This window comes from Apis laboriosa, unplaced genomic scaffold (genome assembly GCF_014066325.1).
Source record: "Apis laboriosa isolate Shangri-la unplaced genomic scaffold, ASM1406632v1 scaffold18_cov149, whole genome shotgun sequence".
Lineage (NCBI taxonomy): Eukaryota > Metazoa > Arthropoda > Insecta > Hymenoptera > Apidae > Apis > Apis laboriosa.
In genome coordinates, this window is record NW_025222233.1 from 1,028,852 (window position 1) to 1,048,200 (window position 19,349).

A 19,349-nucleotide genomic window follows, 5' to 3' on the forward strand; every position below is an offset into this window, starting at 1 on the left:
TTAATGTTTATTTGCTCATATTATTTTTAAAATAAGGAAAAATTTAATATACATGATGGTATAATTTTTACATAAATAAAATTCACAGCACTATGTAAAAATTTACAGAAGCTTCATATTTAATATTTCATTTAATAATGGTATTTATTTAATGTTTCATTTAGAAATTTCGCTTTATTTTAACAAGTTTTTTTTATTATGTTTATTTTTTAATTTGTTGCAATGAACAATAAATAAAATATATATATATTAATAAGATATATTTATAATCAGTTCATAAATTAATAATCAGTTTGTCCCAAAACACTATACATAATCCTCTTGAAGCTGTTACTTTGATGGATTTTTTCACCATCATCATCGAGAATATTTATCTAAAAAGAAATTATAAATTTCCATTGTTCTTGGAAGTAAGTAACAATATTAATAAATTTCACAAATATTGAAAATTAGTGTGATAATGATAACTATTCAATACTTGATATTTTAATGAATAATTAAATTGAATTAATTTTTAAATGAATTTTAGTTTTTCAAATATTTAGGAAAAATCTATTGTCAAAATATTTATACATGAACATATAATATTATATAAATATATAAAAATTATTCATATAAATATTGATGTAAAATTTTATAATTGTTCATATAATCTTTTATTTATATGTAAAAAGATCTAAAACTTTGATTCTCAATTAAATAAATATTGATTATTAATCATAATTTCATATTAAACATTTTTTAATACAAGAAATGTTATATAATGCTATAAACGTGATATAAAATAATGTTAAAATATAATAAAAACTAATATAACGAAAATTTAAATATTTAAAGTTTTACTTACATAAGGTCCTGCAGGACTTTTTGGTCGAGGGTGATATATCTGAGAATATTATAGTTTATAAAATAATTAGTTTATATAAATAAGAAATGAATAATAATAATAATAATTTTAGAGATTTAATTATTAAATTTAATTATTTTTCATACATACTCTATTTTGGTTAACTTTTTGTGGAGAGAAAACACCGGTGCGTGCTGGTTGTTTCACTTCTTGTACTGTATCGCCGAGCGCTTCTTCTTGCAGAGCCTTGTAAGCCTCGCTTTTACTTGGGTCGTACTTCATCGGTTTCTTCGGGCTGTACCATTACATTGTATACATAGACTATTTTTAATTTATTTGCCTTGATTTTGTCAAATCGATTAGCCAGGGTTATATCATCAATTATTTGTTCGAGAGCGACTTTCAGACTGCTTCCATGCTTTTTTTCATTAATCCTTTTTTATTAGTCCTGAATATGTCTAAATCCTTGATGCTTTTTCTCGAGAATCGTGCGTGATTTTAATTCTTAATTTTTGTAGTTATTAAATATGTTATATAATGCTTCACATTGATAATTGATAATAAATTCTCGAGAAATGCTTTTTCATTATAAGTACATGTAACTATTATAAAATTAGTAAGGCTACTAATTTACATGAACATTTACTATGATTAATTATTGATTATTTTCAACAATACACCATGCAAATGTATAGTATTGTTATTTTACAAACTTTTTTTGTGATTTATTTTCTAATATTTATGTCGACTTTATCGACTCTACTCGATATTATTAATAAAACAAACTGCAATTGTATCATAATCCTAATAAATAATAATATTTTACAAACATTTTATAAATAATAAACTAAAACAAAACTCGTTCAAATAAATAAATACTTGATCGAACGCTAATCAAAATTTCAATCACAAATAGTCACGTTCATTTGTCCCATTAAAAAAATAAATAAAAAATGTATAATACAGTTATTATTTTCAATGATGAAAGAGAAACAATTTCAAGACAAAAAACGTGATTTATGCGAAAACCGAGAAAAAATTTGAAACTACGAATTTACTATACAACGTGCGAGAAGCATCGAAAAACGTCTCGAACTGAATATTAATTTGGTTTATTGAATTGCGGCCACACATTCTTCGAGGAGGCAGCCTTAGCCTGCTCTTTCAAGATTCTCGCTTGTTCTTCTATTTCTTGTTTCTGTTTCACGAAGGAAAAATCTATGAAAATGCTGGAAAACAAATAAACTGCACGTGAGTGTATGTCATCCACTTAGAAAGAATATAACAGTCTGAGCTGCGATTTCTTTTCTATATCCATACTTCTTATATTATGATTGTTTCCTCAATAAAATCTATCTTCGATTTAAAATTTCCAACAAATATCCTTTCCAGGTAAAATATAGATCATTCTTCTTATACATCATTATTTAAGTTATAATTTAAAAATATCCGTTAGTCGATAGCGTAAAAAAATTATCAACTGCTCAGAGTTAATAGTTTGATAAGTAGCAGCATTCAGCAAAAATCAAATTGTATTATTAAATCATATTATTAATGCTAGTAATTTTATTATGCTTTATTTGCAAGCTATATACAGTGTATTAACTTTTGTTTTATAATAATACTTTTATTTATTATTACTTACGGTATAGCAGATGCTTGGCATTTTATAGTATCAGCAATATTTTCTTCGGAATAGAGTCCGATCGGTGAGTTAAATTGTTTGTGGACAACCTAATAACAAAATTAAATGAAACAATAAATGATAATTATAATAATTACAAAATAATTAAAATTGCTATTGTTGATTTCTTTTCATCTTCTTTTTTTCTTCTCTTTCTTCTTCTTTTTGCTTTTTTACATAAATAAATTTCTAAATGTTTACGATTTACACAAAAATTTATCATTTTTGAAAATATTAGTTTAAAAATTGCGTTTCATTGCAATGCGATATAAGAATTATTCGATAATGTTTTGATATATGTTTAACATATTTTTATTTAATTATATGCTATACTTAATTAAATAATTTCAGTTCAGTATCGTAAATTATGCTCGAATATGATTTAAAATTGGAAAGAAATCCTCAGATCGAGTTCTCTGATGAGGATTTTTTTTATATTCTAAATCTAAACTTAAATCAATAAATTCGGTTAAAACCTTTTGCATGAATAATATAGATAATATATTATAGATAATATTGAAAATCGATCAAGATGATTAATTAGTGATAAAAATATCGATCGCATGCCGCATTATTGATTGATATTTGCAAGTGGTCGGAAAAGAAAAATTAAAAGATAATGATATAGTTCTTAATCAAAGCAAAAGCATCAGTTGATGATGAAAGCGAAAGCAACTTGAGAATAAAATAATCCAAACCTTTGGAACTTCATTCGGTCCCAAGACACGTTGAAGTACCGTTTCTGCCACCTAATCAGATGTTATATATTTACAAATTAATATCTTGTAATTGTGATTATTAATGTTTAACAACATGTTTCCACGAAGAAGAAAGAATTGTTCGTCCTCTTTCAAGCGAATTGGAATAAATTTTTTTTTTTTTTTTTCGTAAATAAAAGCCGTTTATAACGCGAGATCGAATGAAACGAAACGCACCTTTTGTTTCATAGCAACCTCTGGATGAGCAGGTTCGTAATGATGCGGCGCCGCCCTGATCATCGGATTTGGATGATGGCGCAAGTAGCATTCTCCGAGCGGAGCATCCTTTTTGATCTTTGCACCTGGCAAGACCAGAGGAGTTGTGCGGTACGGCTAAAAATCAATATCAACAATATTTCGGTTAATTTCGATTCGATAGATACGATATCGTATTCGTTTCGTTTAGAAATCATTAGTTCAATCAAATATTTATAAACTGAATGTTTTAAATGAGGAGAAACATAAATTTTTTTTAATCGTTTTTAAACCTCGTAAATTTTTTAAACGTTTCCAATAAGCTAAGTAGGCGTGGAATATTCTGCCAAAACGATGTCAATTACAAACTAATGAAATCTAAAATAAACCTCTTTATGAGACGGTAGTGACCGATAATACCTCATTAATTTTCAACATCGTTGCGATCTATGAATAACCGCATTTAAAAATACACGATACGTTAATACGTTGTTTTTTTATGCTGTTTATCTATTTATTATATTTTATTTTTTTTTTTTCACAATAATATTCGTGATAATTTTTACATCGAACAGCGAAACAAGATATTGATATTTTTGTCAAACTATCGCGAGCGAGCACGAACTATAGGATGCATACGATTCGATCGTATATTACTATCAGATGAAAGTTGATCATGAGGTAACTGAGATTTCAACTTCTTGGCTCGTATCTTGTCAACGAGAGATTTGCATAAAACATTACGTTACATTACGAACAACCTGTGCTGCCAAATATTTTCGTTGTTGCGCTGAATTACGAAATTATTAAAAATACAATTGAACAGACTTTTCACAAGTATCAAAGAGAAAAGGACAAAATGACAAAGAATGAAGAGGAAAATCATGATCCATGAAAAAAAATGCCGAGATCTTCTTCTTCTTCATTCGTTTTATGCTTGCTCGATTAGAAGAAGCTCGATTCTTGATTTGATCGTTGAGTATCGTCGTTGTTAAAATATGACGAAAATCAGAATGTCAAGCGGAACGTTGTAGAAAGAACGGTAGGATAAGGTTACGCATCGTATTTATAAGACGCGGTTGCAAGAATAGAAGATCGGATTCGAATTCAGCTAGCATCGACTTTGCCTCAAAGAATTGGAACAGAGGCAACAACGATTCAAACAATTGAATGCAACGAGAAACGTTGAATTTCACGAGAGATATACGTATCGGATAACGATTATAATTATTTCATTATAAATGGATCGGAAACAGTATTTTACAGAATGAGCAATGGTATCTCTTTCTCGAAATAGATGAAGGCCCCTAGCCGGCAAAAATAACGTGTACCTCGTTTGCTGCGAAATCTTTCTCCGTCGCGATCAATGTTTATTAAGTTTCTATTAATTTTTATTGATTTTTTTTTTTAATTAAATAAGTAAATCCAAAAGGAAATTACAATCGATTCTTTTTTTTTTTTATCGAGCATGTATATATATATATTATTCATAGAAAATGGCAACATTTCGATAAAGCGAATTATTGTTTTTGTTATTTAATAAAATGTCATCCAATTAAATTGGAATATCGAAACAATTATTTCAAAAAATATTTATCGATAATAATGAATCGAAAAACTACTATTCTAATAATAAGAAAATCTGTAATTCTATAATTTCGTGGCTATAATATATAAAAATAACAAACGTACGATATTTTGTAGATCCATTTCACAGATTGAAATATTCTCAATTATATACAACAATAAAATTTTCCCCACGTATTTTTCATTTTGCTTACAATATATCTTTTTTTCAAACCATAACCCGAAAGAATCTTTTTAACGAAGCTATTCTTTGGAAAGTGAAGAGGACAAAATATATCGAGGTTGTATGACCCTCTTGTGTTTGAGTAACCCAGATCTCATTTACGAAAATAGAATAAGATAGCAATGAATAGCCTGTAACGTTACATGCGTTTTATTGCATCGTGTAAATGCTGTGATTCTTCTGTCAACCGAATCGTTTCTTCCTTTTCATTGTATCGTGTTTTTTTAGATTATATATCATTTCGTGTTAAACTTGAACGAAAATTTCGTCTCATTGTCTTTTTCAATGTCATACAGGGATAGAATCGAGACCTAGCCCTAGACTCTTACGATGTCAAGGTTGGCACGCGACTTTGTAAGTCGAAATCTAGATCATCTAACGCTATGTTCACTTCTAAAATAGGTACATGATTTCAATGGTTAATTTATATATTTTAATATGTTCGGGAAAAAATTCCTCGGATTAAGACGAATCAAAAGAAAAAAAAACTTTCCATCAAGAACAACACAACTTTCCTCGATATTACTTTGAAAATTAAAGCATCGCATACGCAAAATGTATTAAGCAAAATGTCAAGATTGTTCGAGATTCGTTTTCTTTTTTCTCTCAATTAAAATTTTCCTCTCTACTGAACATCGATGATATTAAAAAAATAATTCTAATAACGATGAATATAAGCGCATAGAAAATATGATCATCACATTATAATCGTATTAGTATATTATAATCGTATTAGTTATATTATGATGGTGATGAATTATATCGATATATTTCCTTTGAATTTCAATTGACTTGTTTCGTACCCAAAACACGGCAGCCTCCTCCTCTTTCGGCTGGTGTTCGATGTTATGACGATAAACGGTCGTATAAGCCGGCATTGTTCTTTAATCGAACCAAAGGTTCGTGTTTCTGCAACCGATGATTGACCACTCTCAAGGAAAAAAAATCGATTCCTTTTTTTTTGTCGTTTCTATCGAGATGTTGTTACACTCTTTTCCTTTTTTCCTCTCTTCTTACGAATATGTATTCGCTAACGCACTGTCTCGTTGCGCGGGCGGCACTAACTCTGGTCTTTTCCACGCGACTCCTCTTGCGCTCTTTCTTCTCCTCTCCACGTATTACCGACACATATCTCGATCATTCCCACGTTTACCCTCTTGATCGGTAATACGATCCTTATCTTTCATTTCGTTTCGTTTTTTTTTTACAATCCTTTTTCATCTTCTTCTATCATCTTCTTTTCAGATGTAAAAATTCTGTTATATCATATAAATAATTGTTTCTACGGAACAATTACATTATTCATTCATTTTCAATTTCGACTTTTATTTTTTCACTGCAATTTAAAATGATATTTTTAATCGATTGTGTCACATTTGGACTCGTACCAAATCTTGAAAAAGCTTCAGAATATTCATAATAGTTTGAAACAATATGAATGTTTATTGTTTATACCATTGTTTAAATATTTCGAGACTTTCACCGTATCCTTATGCTTGCCACGTCTATTGAGCATCAAGCAACCAATGCTTTCTTTAGTTTAATGGATCGATGTATGGCTCCGACCTTGGACGAAAAAATTGTTGTTTTTCTTGGCAGCATCCCTTTTCAATGAATGTTCAACATTTAATGCATTCTCTCATGAACATCATTATTGATTTTTTTCTTTTTCGTCAGGATTTTTCCATAACGTAATGCTTTTAATGCTTGACGCAAATTTGATATTTCATGAAATGATAGGGAATGTACAGGAATGTGCGTACACGTGATACATCCCGTTTTCCTGGAAATTTGTTTAGATCGATATTTCGTTATTGAAATCGATGACAGGATGACAAGAATGTTTTTTAAACGGAGGCTAGGATCGAAATAGTGTTCCGAAATCGTCCTGGATCGCGTAGTATTGGATCGGAGCGGTGGTTTCGATGCAAAAGCGATATTTATAGCGTGGCAACTGCCTCTACTACGGACTTTCCGGCATCGTAGCGGGCCAACAAAAATATATTCACACTTCGAATATCTCACGGAATAAAGGCGTCTTATATGTATTATTTCTCACGAAATTACACATGCACGTATATACACGTGTATATCGCGTGTATATCGACTTTCAAATTTTCCTCGATCGTTTCCATTTAACGAAGCAATCGTGATGCTTGTTATTAGAATTTTCATCAACGGTGTAAATTCAAACAACGATAGTGATAGATTAACAATCAGAGACTTAAAAGACACAGAGACAATTCGTTCAATGAACGAACGAACGAACAAATTGTCTTTTGACAAATGATTTATGTTTTACGATTACGCGTAGATAACTTCGTATTAAATGTGAATCTAATCTATATGTTTCTCATAGATTGAAATGTACTATTTGAAGTACATGTTGAAACGGAATGCGGAAATAATGAATTAACTTCGACAAATATTCTGTCATCTCACCCGGAATAATTCAACTATAAGTTATTGAATTTCAAACTGGTTTTCGATTTATTTCAGAACGGACAACGCGCAACTTGCCAAATGCGATCATCTGCCCTGCTCTTTGAAATCTAATAATTTACACAGGTGTTTACACAGTATGTGTTACATATGTGCGTAAATTCATTACACGAGAAATGACAATACAAACTGTGAGGAAAATTCAATAAAGCTATCTTTATAGATCGTGTACAGATGATAAAATACCGATGAAAAAAAAAATACTACATTTTGAGAAGTAAGAAAAGATAATACGAAAGATTCGTAAAATTTCAAATATGTTCAACAGAATATATTCAACAAATATATTAAAGATGCACGATTCTCGTTTTTCTTGAAATACATGGTATGTTGTATTTACGAGTCAATGAACTTCTCTTTAAACTAAGCAGGCGGCGTTTACATTTTCAAATTTAGGAAGCGCTAAAACGCAGTTTCGCTTTAGAGAATCGAAGATCGAAATCGCAGTCTCCTCTGTCGTTGTCTTCACCAAACGAATTACTGTATTCGATATCTTTTCAAAATACACTTTTTAAGATAGAAAGATCGAGCAGAGATCTCGAGGCCTGCTGTTCAAACAGTTGGCCATACGTATTTACGTGCCTCGTTGATTCAATTTTGTTATAAAATAAAAATTCGAATTTAAGAATACGAATAGAATTTACAAAATTCTTAAGAATTAATTAGAATGAAAGTTATTCTGAAAGGACAATGCAACTCTCGACGCAATGGTGCAACTCTTGAGAGTTTTAATTTTAAAACGGATTTGCACGATTTGCTTGCTCTTGAATGAATTCGTGCTATAAACTGTGTTCTATTCAAAATACCTGCGACAAATAGGCTCTCTCCTCGCGAACTTCATCGAGGTGTTCGTGTGGCAAGTAAAGGTGATCCGGTGAAGATGTGGGCCGATTGTATTCGTCGATGGAAGGCGGTGGTACAGGACTTTTCGGTAATTCCGGTGGTAATTTCCGTTGTTTGGCTCTATATCGAAATAGGAAAGCATTTTACTTAACTTAATTAATGCAAAAAGAATTCTCAAGAATCTCACGAGAGCCTTGATGATATTTTCGACGATCATTTTCAATCATCTGCGTTATTGCACAGGAAATAGCTTACATTATTCAACATTAATGTAGCATGCATACGTAGCGAAAATGACGATTAGAAGCGTGAAAGCTAATCGAAGCTTGTATTAAAAGTAATAATTTAAAGCTACTGTTTTTTTTATTTTATTCTTTAACTTTTGAACGGTATATCAACTTTTTAAATATTTTGATTTTATTTGAATTTTTTTTCCAAATAAAATATTTGGAGTAAGAAAAGAAAATGATCGTCGAATTAACGATGATATTTCTTGATGTGGTGAGCTGTCAATCAGGCGCTGCGATTAAAGCATATTAAAAAAAAAAAAAAAAAATTGGAAAAAAGATCTAAATAGAAAGCGTTAATAATCAATTTTTACGTAGCGATAATAGCATAGCGATAGTGATGCTATAAATCGAGCGCATAATAACAAAGGTGGAATTGCTTTCTGACAGACTAGTGACCGCAGCCCTGTCGCCAGTGTTCGACTCGAAAATCGAAGATGACGTGGTAATGTTGATACGAGATGCTTTCGACGGCTCAGACCTTTCGATCACGAGCCTTATTGATTCAGAGTTTTGAAGAAGATTCTGGGCGTCTACATGCCTCACATCTCGCGCGTCGTAATCATCAATTTTCTTGATCACATCACCCCTTTGGAGCGTCTCGTTCTCCGACTGTAAATAAAAAAATTTCATTGTAAGATAACTATCCCATCAGTGATTTTCAAAAACGTTTGTTATCGTACAAGTAAAAGAAAATTCTATTTTCGAGATATCATCACGAACATACGTTATATGTTAACATAGCATAAACGTTAATTTTTATTAGCTGTGTTACCAAGGAAATATTGTAAGCTAATTTCAGAAACACAAATATTGTAAACATTAATTTTTAATTTATTGTGGAAAAAATGTATGAGCTTTTTTTTATTTAACCAGAACCGTATAACCACGTAATAAAATAATATGGAATTATGGTTGAATGATAGAAACATTTGGACCATGTTCAAATGTGTCTATGATTTCTCTTTATTGCATTTAATAATCATGCCAGAGAGAATGCCAGTCGAGGATCGAAAAGATGCACGAGATTAGGTCACACGTGTTGGCTAGATATGATCACGATTTAACGATTATATGCATATGATATGATAAAATTTGCAAGTTTTTTTTAAAGCGTTTGTTTAAAAAAACGTGACAATGCAATATTAATTTTTGAATAAAACGGAAATCTGTTTATATTCATGTATATTGAATACGTATATAAGCAGGAGTTTGTGCACATTAAAGAATAAATATCTATTCTCTGCAGTTTTCTCTTTTTTTCTTTTTTTTGTCATACATAGATAAAGATTTGCCATATGTCCAATAATATTTATAGGCAGCAGGCTATTCGCCTCCAATAATAGTAGATACATGTATTAAGCAGAATTGCTTGTTCAAAAATGAGATGAAAGGAAAACTCACGCGGGTGACGACGATCGGCGTACCCAAATCAGCGCCTCCGGCGATACGTATTCCCCAAGGTTTGCCGGTGCTGGATCTCTTAAGCTTCACGATTATTGTTTGTTTCCTCGTCATGCTCTATTCTGTCTATCAGAACAACGCAATCCCTTGTTTATAAAGAAATCAAAAAAAGGCCAATTTGTTAGGTTGAAAATTGGAAATAAGATAGGAGCGAGAAAAATCTGAGAAAATTTTTAAAAAAAATTTCTAAACAACTTTTCTCTTGATTGATAAAGAGAAATCAAACTGCGAAATCGATGATAAAAGTTGAAATGATATGAATTTACGACGAGTCGAAGCAATATCGAACCCGTGCTTACGCTCTTTACTGGCAAACGAGAACTACTGGCTGCACTGCCACTTGATTTTGACAGGGTTTACTTCTGCGAGCTTAGTTACCCAACTACCGGTCCGCCGCTTCTGCTATTCTGGCCCCATTTCGAATTGGCATACCGTATGTATTGTTCTGGTCCGACCTGCACTCATTTCTCTGGCATTTACGGCCTCCCTATCTTTGCTATGCACATTGATAGGACCAATGATCTCGCATAAAATCGTATATACGTATCGTACGATTAAAATTCATAATAAATTTTTACCATGATCATCGCACTTTCAAACGGCAATCTTGATTTTATGAAAGTGAATTTTCAAACGATGCGACGAATGAAGGTAACTTAGAAATTTGTTACACATATAGAAATACTTCAATCATACGACGTACGACTCTATATCAGGAATCAGGAATTTCTGACGAACACTAAATAAATATGTAGAATTAAACATAAATCGTTTTATTAATACATTCAGAAACGTCAATAAGTTCTTTTCTTCAAATTCACGAAGGAAAAATACACCCGTGGATAACACAATACTATAATGTAGAAAAAGAACAATGCAGGATAAAGCATGTACTATGTATATATTGATACTCAGATTATATTATCAATAATATACAAAGGGAGATAAATAAAAAAAGAAAATTTTAGAATTTGATGAAGAACTTGTTGCATACTCACATAAGTTTCGTAAAAGTTGCTTATGGAGAACTTAAGAGACATTTTTTTCGTTTTACAGAATTCTCAACACTGCACTTTCTTCTTTTTTCACAATAACATGTGCGAATACTTCCTCTTCTTCGAAACCTTCTCTTCCCTATGTAGCTTCGATCTAATTACTTTGACTGCACTGTGATTAATGAAACTAAATCAAGAAAGAAATAAGAAAAGAGAGTATATAAACTAAACTGAGAGAAAGAGAGTGTACGTAAGTTTGACTTAAATTAGCAACCTATAGCGCGAAAGGTTAGTCAATCATAGTTTTAAGATAGTGTCGTTCTAGTGACTCATTTATCTCAATTTATACAATTCTAAAAAAAAAATATACATATCAAAGTGATGTGTAAATAGGCAATATTAATTATATATTATTTGTTTGTCAATAGCAATAGTATTGCTAATCCGTTAAAAATAAACATGAATATTTATAGTAATCAACTGAAAATTTTTAAAAATTTTAAATGATAATGTTATGATAAGGAATAAAATAATATATATCATAAAATTAATATATATTTTTATTTTTGATTTTTAAAAAAGAAAAATTGTATATATTATACAATATATATTATACAATATTATTATATATATATTTTAAACAAATTATTTAAATTATAATATTTTTAAGAGATTCAAATTAATAGTATTTTTATTTATGAATATTCTTCGCTAATCGCTCTACTAATTACCATTCGACGAATCTCACTGGTACCAGCACCAATTTCATATAATTTTGCATCCCTTAATAATCTTCCAGTAGGATAATCATTTATATAGCCATTTCCACCTACAAAAATTATGTAGATTTAAAGAAATATTTAAAAGCAATAAATTCTTGTCAAAGATAGATAAATAATTTACCTAGTATTTGAATTGCGTCCAACGCAGCATTGGTAGCGCATTCAGCAATGTAAAGTATCACCGCGGCACAATCTTTTCGATTTATATATCCTGCATCACAAGATCTAGCTACAGAATACAAATAATTTCTACAAGCACTTAAACTCGTATGCATATTTGCAATTTTCTCCTAAAATATTAATATCATTTTTAAATATTTAAAAGTTTTAGATACATAAAAAAAAAAATTAACACACCTGTATCATTTGAAATTCTGCTATACGTTTTTCAAATTGCTTTCTCACATGTGCATATTCAAATGCAACGTCGCAACAAGCTTGAATAATTCTATTGTAATTGTAAAATATATCAAAATATATATCAAAATAAATTTGTAAAACTTAATATAGTTAAAAAACTTACCCTAAAGGACCTGCGGCTAACATTACACGTTCCAAATCTAGACCACTAAATAACACATAAATACCTTTGTTTACTTGTCCAAGTATATTTTTAACTATAATTAATAATAATGGTATATAGAACAGAGCATAAGAATAACGTCAAAGTTATTATTCAATTTATAAAGACAATATTACCTGGAACTTTACAATCTTGAAATACAAGTTCACCAGTGTTAGAACCTCGCATACCTAATTTATCTAATTTTTGAGCTATACTAAAACCTTCGAAATCTCGTTCTACGATAAATGCCGTAATACCATGTTGCTGTTTAATCGCATTTGGATTCGTTTTTGCGTAAACGATAAGAGTATCAGCATCAGGACCATTTGTAATCCAAAATTTATGACCGTTTAAAATATAATAATCACTCTTTTTTTCAGCTCGCAATTTCATAGAAACTACGTCGGATCCGGATGTAGATTCTGACATCGCAAGCGCTCCGATATGTTCTCCGCTACATAACTATATAAAATTCAAATATATTATATGTTATATATATATATACGGCAAAATAGTTATCAAATTTATATTTGCATATTACTTTTGGCAAATATTTATGCTTTTGTTCTTCTGTCCCATTTCTGTGGATTTGATTTACACATAAATTTGAATGTACGCCATAACTAAGACCTATAGCTGCGGATGCCCTACTCAATTCCTCTATAACAATGACATTATCTAAATACGTACCACCTGTACCACCGTATTCAGATTTTGCAGTTATTCCTAATAAACCTAACTTGCCGAGTTTCTTCCAGAACTCCTAAAAATAATAAATGTAGCCAAAATAATATTTTATTCTTTTTAAAATTCCGTTACTTACTCGGAGTTCATCAAAATTATTCTTCTTGTCAATTTCAGCCGCTTTTGGAGCAAGTTCTTTTTGAGCAAAATTAAATATTAATTGTCGTAGCTATAAAAAAAAAAAAATAACATGTTTTTTCTTTATTAATATTCAATTAATATATTCTTTATTAATATATCAATTTAATATCATGATTGAGGTAAATGAAAAAAAATTGAACTTCATTCATTAAGATATCGATTAAGATTTAAATCGATATTATTAAAATATTTGTATTGAATATAAAGTTCAGTGTTATAATAAACCAATCAGAATATAATCTATTCAATTCTATTATAATTTTACTAACCTCTTTCTGTTGTTCATTTAATCCAAAAATATTATCATCTATTTTGTAATATTGGGAAAAATATCTTATATTAAATATTTTATTCGATATTGAAATTTTTATTAAAAGTGATTTCGTAAATTTATTAATAAAAAATTTCATATTTTTATATTATTCCAAAATTTTATATAGAATTAATATATACTTATAAGAGTATATGTACAAAATCGTAATTATCTTACATTTAATCAGTGGTGTAACATTACTTATGCATCAAAATAATCATATTTATATCTATTTAAATAAAATAAATTTTTTAACATATTATTTTAATATTTAATCTTTTTTATTAATACTACTGAAATATTGATATAAATCCCTCGTATTATTTAATTTTAATATAATTAAATTGATGATAGATTTTATAAAATAATTCATTATAAATAATGTAATATGCTATAATATATTTCTTACTTAAGTATGTACATACTATATTCATATTATCTTTTGATCATATGTTTACATCAAATTTATTCAATTTTCATATTTATATATTATATATTAATATAATATATATATTATATATATAAATATTGTCTTCTTGTATTTATTTTTCACATGTAATTAATAATAATTTTTAATAATTTATTGTGTGTTACATTTTCAATACTATTACGGAAATAGTTCGATTAAATATAGGTTAAAAGAATACAGTAAAAAAATTATCTTTTTTATCAAGATTTTTTAATATATTGAATATTATAATTTTATACTTTTCATAAATATAAAAATGGGAGAAATGAAAATTAATGTTCACAATCGTATTAAATCGGAAGAAAAATTTAATAAAGTAGTGAAACACATTCAGGTATGAAAAAAGGTTATATCAACTTTATTATAAAATAATTAATAATAATAAAATCACATATTTACAGGATAAATGGAAACTCGTACCTGCTTTTCTTAAGGGAAAAGGTCTCGTTAAGCAACATATTGATTCTTTTAATTATTTTATAAATGTGGAAATAAAAAAAATTGTAAAAGCAAATGAAAAAGTGCTTAGTGATGCTGATCCTTTATTTTATGTAAAGTAAGTAATATTATCAATATATTATATTATTATATTATCAATTATATATCATGTGACATATTTTTTTAAAGATATTTAAATGTTCATGTTGGTTTACCTGATGTTGAAGAAGGTTTTAATGTAACACGTTCTACTACACCACATGAATGTCGTTTAAGGGATTTAAATTATTCTGCTCCAATTACAGTTGATATTGAATATATTAGAGGTCATCAACCAATAATTAAAAATAATTTACTGATTGGAAGGTATAAATTAGAAATTTGAAAATAATAATAATTATCAATTATTAATATTAAAAGAATTTTTTTTTTTAGGATGCCTATTATGCTAAGAAGTTCAAATTGTGTATTAACTGGCAAATCTCATTTTGAATTAGCAAAGATGAATGAATGTCCTCATGATCCTGGCGGTTATTTTATAGTGAATGGACAAGAAAAAGTAATTTTGATACAAGAACAAATGCTTAGAAATAGAATTATTCTTGAAGAAGATAGTAAGGGATGTATTGTCGCATCTTGTAATAGTGTTACTCATGAAAGGAAAACAAAAACTAACATAGTAGGCAGAGCTGGAAGATATTATATGAGACATAATATTTTTCAAGATGTAAGTAAACTTTAATTATGAAATAAAATTTTGATTATATTTTATAAAATATGACTGTATTATTAGGATATACCTGTGACAATAATATTTAAAGCAATGGGAATTGTAAGTGATCAAGAAATTATGCAACTTATTGGTACAGAAGAAGAATTTATGAAAAAATTTGCACCAAGTTTAGAAGAATGTCATGTTTTAAATGTATTTGCTCAAAATCAGGCATTAAGGTATTAGTTTAGTTTAAGAATTAATAATAATAATATTAATATTATAAATATTAATTTCAAATTGTTTAGATTTCTCAGTAATAAAAGAAAACAAAAAAGATATTCAGTCATAAAATCTAGTATTACAGATGAAATGAAAGATGCATTAGCAACTAATATTTTATCACATGTTCCTGTAGGTAATTTAAAAATAATAATTATTAAACATTGGTTAATTATTACAAATAATATTGTTAATATCTATTACAGGTCATAGATTTTAATTTTAAAATGAAAGCAACTTATATTGCTTTAATGATTCGTAAAGTTATGAAAGCACAATCCGATGGAAAACTTGTAGATGATAGAGATTATTATGGTAATAAACGATTGGAATTGGCTGGTTCTTTGCTATCTTTGATGTTTGAAGACTTATTTAAAAGATTTAATTGGGAGGTAATACAATATATAACAATACATTAAATAATTCTATTAAAGTTTATAATTATAAAGTATATAATATAAATTATATATTATAAGTTTATAATTTTTGACATTATATTTACAGTTAAAACAAATAGCTGATAAAAATATACCAAAAATTAAAGCTGCACAATTTGACATTGTAAAACATATGAGACAAGATCAAATTACTAATGGATTAGCTTTTGCCATATCATCTGTGAGTAGATAAAATATAAAACACACAGAAATTTTTAAATATTTGAATTAAAAAAGTTTTATTCAATAGGGTAATTGGACGATTAAACGATTTAAAATGGAACGACATGGCGTTACTCAAGTTTTATCTAGACTTTCTTATATTTCGGCACTTGGAATGATGACTCGAGTTAATTCGCAATTTGAAAAAACTAGAAAAGTATCTGGTCCTCGATCTTTGCAACCATCTCAATGGGGAATGTTATGTCCTAGTGATACACCTGAAGGAGAAGTTAGCATTACATATATATATATTTCAATGAAAATTATATTATTTAATACTGCTTACATAAAATTTTTGTAGGGATGTGGTTTAGTTAAAAACTTAGCCCTTATGACACATATTACTACAGAAATTGATGAAGAACCAATTATTAGATTGGCTTTTAATTTAGGAGTAGAAAATGTTAATATACTTGGCGGTGAAGAAATTAATAATAAACACGTTTACATGGTTTTTTTAAATGGTAATATTTTAGGTATAGTAAAAAATTATCAGAGATTAGTAAATGTTTTTAGATTACTACGAAGGAAAGGCTTAATAAATGGTTTTGTTTCTATATATACTCAGCATCAACATAGGTAATAATCCTATTATCCAAAAATTATTAAATTATATTAATAATTATTATATTATATTATAGTATATTAGTATAATTATATTATAGTAATTATACATGATATTAAAGTTTTTCTAAATAATTTCTATTTTATAATAATTTTTTATTTATAGATGTATTCAAATTAGTTCTGATGGAGGACGATTATGTAGACCATATATTATTGTACAGAATGGTGATCCTCTTGTACAAGAAGAGCATGTAAAATTACTTGAACAAGGAATACGAAGTTTTGAAGATTTTTTACAAGATGGTTAGTATATGGTTAAAAATAAAATTATGAAATCTTATCATATGTGTTTAATAATATTTTTATATTATTATTAGGTTTAATTGAATATTTGGATGTTAACGAAGAAAATGATAGTTCTATTGCATTTAATGAATCACATATTAATGAAAAAACAACGCATTTAGAAATTGAACCATTTACATTACTTGGAGTTTGTGCTGGTTTAGTACCATATCCGCATCATAATCAAAGTCCAAGAAATACTTATCAATGTGCTATGGGAAAACAAGCAATGGGAACAATTGGTTATAATCAACGTAATCGTATCGATACATTAATGTATAATTTAGTTTATCCTCAAACACCTATGGTGAAATCCCGAACAATAGAACTAATAAATTTTGATAAATTACCTGCTGGACAAAATGCAACAATAGCCGTTATGTCTTATAGTGGTTACGATATTGAAGATGCTCTTATTTTAAACAAAGCTTCAATTGATAGGGGATTTGGAAGATGTTTGGTATATAGAAATGCAAAATGTACGTTAAAAAGATATGCGAATCAAACTTATGATCGAATAATGGGCCCATTGATTGATGCTAATACAAAGAAATCTGTTTGGAAACATGAAATAATCGATAGTGATGGAATTGCTGCTCCTGGAGAAATGGTGGAAAATCGAAAGGTTTTTAAATACTAGGATAAACAATCTAGGACCAATTATGTAAATAAATAATAAAATAATTAAATCGTATTTAATTTTCTCTTATAGGTAATGGTAAATAAATCATCACCAGCTGCAAACATTGGTCCAGTAAATTCTGGTAATGTTCAAACACAAACGGAATATAAAGATGTTCCAGTTGTTTTTAAAGGTCCAGTTCCTGCTTATATTGAAAAAGTTATGATTTCTAGTAATGCAGAAGATGCATTTTTGATTAAATTATTATTAAGACAAACTCGGAGACCTGAAATAGGTGATAAATTTAGTAGTCGACATGGTCAGAAAGGTGTAGTTGGTATGTATTTTCATATATTTTGTCATTTAATTTTGCAGAATTTATTATTTATATTTTTATTATTAGGATTAATTGTAGAACAAGAGGATATGCCATTTAATGATTATGGTATATGTCCTGATATGATTATGAATCCACATGGATTTCCTTCACGTATGACAGTTGGAAAATTGATCGAACTGCTTGCTGGAAAAGCAGGTGTTATAAAAGGAGAATTTCATTATGGCACAGGTATATCTATAATAAATTATTGTTTTAATAATTCTTAAAATTTATAATATTTATTTTTATTTAGCATTTGGAGGTTCAAAAGTTGAAGATGTTTGTACAGAATTAGTAAAACATGGTTTTAATTACTTGGGCAAGGATTTCTTTTATTCTGGTATTACAGGAGAACCTTTACAAGCATATATCTATTCTGGACCAGTAAGTTAATAATTTTTAATCTTAAAAATCTAATATTAAATATTATTATAAGAGTATAATTCAAAATATAGGTATATTATCAAAAATTGAAACATATGGTACAAGATAAAATGCATGCTCGTGCTCGAGGACCGAGAGCTGTATTAACGCGTCAACCAACGGGAGGTCGAGCCAAGGAAGGTGGTTTAAGATTAGGTGAAATGGAACGAGATTGCTTAATTGGATATGGTGCTAGTATGATGTTGATAGAAAGACTCATGATATCTAGTGATGCATTTGATATCGATGTATGCAACAAATGTGGTTTGATGGCATATAGTGGTTGGTGCCATAGTTGCCGTTCTAGCTCTTGTGTTTCTACAATTTCTATGCCTTATGCTTGCAAATTACTTTTTCAAGAACTTCAATCTATGAACATAGTACCTCGTTTAACATTAAAAAATTATTGTGACTAATTTGAAATAATTTAGAATTATTAAGATTCATTGTAAATATATTATATAGTATTATATATATGGTATTTATTAATTTTTTAAAAATATTAGTAAAAGTCTAAAATCTC

The 19,349-nt window shown here is 28.5% G+C and overlaps 3 protein-coding genes across 15 annotated transcripts; 1 reads left to right on the top strand and 2 right to left on the bottom strand.

The window, feature by feature from the left end:
- Positions 1-187: 187 nt before the first annotated feature.
- Positions 188-11,558, bottom strand: LOC122712051 (PDZ and LIM domain protein 3). 12 transcript variants are annotated; one of them, XM_043931355.1, is made up of 10 exons: positions 11,389-11,543; positions 10,331-10,456; positions 9,315-9,538; positions 8,603-8,759; positions 3,467-3,622; positions 3,230-3,280; positions 2,493-2,581; positions 998-1,142; positions 848-886; positions 188-374 (listed from the first exon to the last, which is right to left on the bottom strand). In XM_043931355.1, the coding sequence occupies exons 2-10, from the start codon at positions 10,442-10,444 to the stop codon at positions 282-284; spliced, it is 1,068 nt and encodes a 355-aa protein (XP_043787290.1). In that variant the 5' UTR covers positions 10,445-10,456; positions 11,389-11,543; the 3' UTR covers positions 188-281. The 12 variants fall into 12 exon arrangements, with proteins under 12 accessions (XP_043787290.1, XP_043787292.1, XP_043787293.1 ...); XM_043931357.1 differs by having other exon boundaries at positions 10,331-10,452; positions 11,389-11,535; XM_043931358.1 differs by lacking the exon at positions 11,389-11,543 and adding an exon at positions 10,690-10,783 and having other exon boundaries at positions 10,331-10,452.
- A 472-nt stretch (positions 11,559-12,030) lies between these two features.
- On the bottom strand, positions 12,031-14,029 carry LOC122711917 (isovaleryl-CoA dehydrogenase, mitochondrial). Its single transcript, XM_043931101.1, has 8 exons — positions 13,887-14,029; positions 13,556-13,645; positions 13,274-13,495; positions 12,867-13,194; positions 12,691-12,784; positions 12,525-12,615; positions 12,289-12,457; positions 12,031-12,214 (listed from the first exon to the last, which is right to left on the bottom strand). The coding sequence occupies exons 1-8, from the start codon at positions 14,025-14,027 to the stop codon at positions 12,081-12,083; spliced, it is 1,269 nt and encodes a 422-aa protein (XP_043787036.1). The 5' UTR covers positions 14,028-14,029; the 3' UTR covers positions 12,031-12,080.
- A 429-nt stretch (positions 14,030-14,458) lies between these two features.
- Positions 14,459-19,332, top strand: LOC122711826 (DNA-directed RNA polymerase III subunit RPC2). Of its 2 annotated transcripts, none has more exons than XM_043930917.1 (16): positions 14,459-14,733; positions 14,801-14,955; positions 15,027-15,203; positions 15,273-15,564; positions 15,631-15,788; positions 15,858-15,963; positions 16,038-16,223; positions 16,336-16,449; positions 16,519-16,719; positions 16,792-17,069; positions 17,221-17,360; positions 17,435-18,027; positions 18,115-18,361; positions 18,428-18,592; positions 18,657-18,787; positions 18,859-19,332. In XM_043930917.1, the coding sequence occupies exons 1-16, from the start codon at positions 14,656-14,658 to the stop codon at positions 19,240-19,242; spliced, it is 3,405 nt and encodes a 1,134-aa protein (XP_043786852.1). In that variant the 5' UTR covers positions 14,459-14,655; the 3' UTR covers positions 19,243-19,332. The 2 variants fall into 2 exon arrangements, with proteins under 2 accessions (XP_043786852.1, XP_043786853.1); XM_043930918.1 differs by having other exon boundaries at positions 18,440-18,592.
- Positions 19,333-19,349: the final 17 nt, after the last annotated feature.

Excerpts from the sequence above, each read along its gene's own strand:
- LOC122712051 (XM_043931355.1), bottom strand. The coding sequence starts at position 10,444 with ATGACGAGGAAACAAACAATAATCGTGAAGCTTAAGAGATCCAGCACC. Across the intron at positions 8,760-9,314 it reads AGGGCTGCGGTCACTAGTCT|AGCCAAACAACGGAAATTAC; the intron begins GTCAGAAAGCAA and ends ATTTCGATATAG. Across the intron at positions 375-847 it reads AAAGTCCTGCAGGACCTTAT|ATAAATATTCTCGATGATGA; the intron begins GTAAGTAAAACT and ends ATTTCTTTTTAG.
- LOC122711917 (XM_043931101.1), bottom strand. The coding sequence starts at position 14,027 with ATGAAATTTTTTATTAATAAATTTACGAAATCACTTTTAATAAAAATT. Across the intron at positions 13,195-13,273 it reads AGCATAAATATTTGCCAAAA|TTATGTAGCGGAGAACATAT; the intron begins GTAATATGCAAA and ends AATTTTATATAG. Across the intron at positions 12,458-12,524 it reads CAGAATTTCAAATGATACAG|GAGAAAATTGCAAATATGCA; the intron begins GTGTGTTAATTT and ends TTAATATTTTAG.
- LOC122711826 (XM_043930917.1), top strand. The coding sequence starts at position 14,656 with ATGGGAGAAATGAAAATTAATGTTCACAATCGTATTAAATCGGAAGAA. Across the intron at positions 16,224-16,335 it reads TTAAAAGATTTAATTGGGAG|TTAAAACAAATAGCTGATAA; the intron begins GTAATACAATAT and ends TTATATTTACAG. Across the intron at positions 18,593-18,656 it reads AGAATTTCATTATGGCACAG|CATTTGGAGGTTCAAAAGTT; the intron begins GTATATCTATAA and ends ATTTTTATTTAG.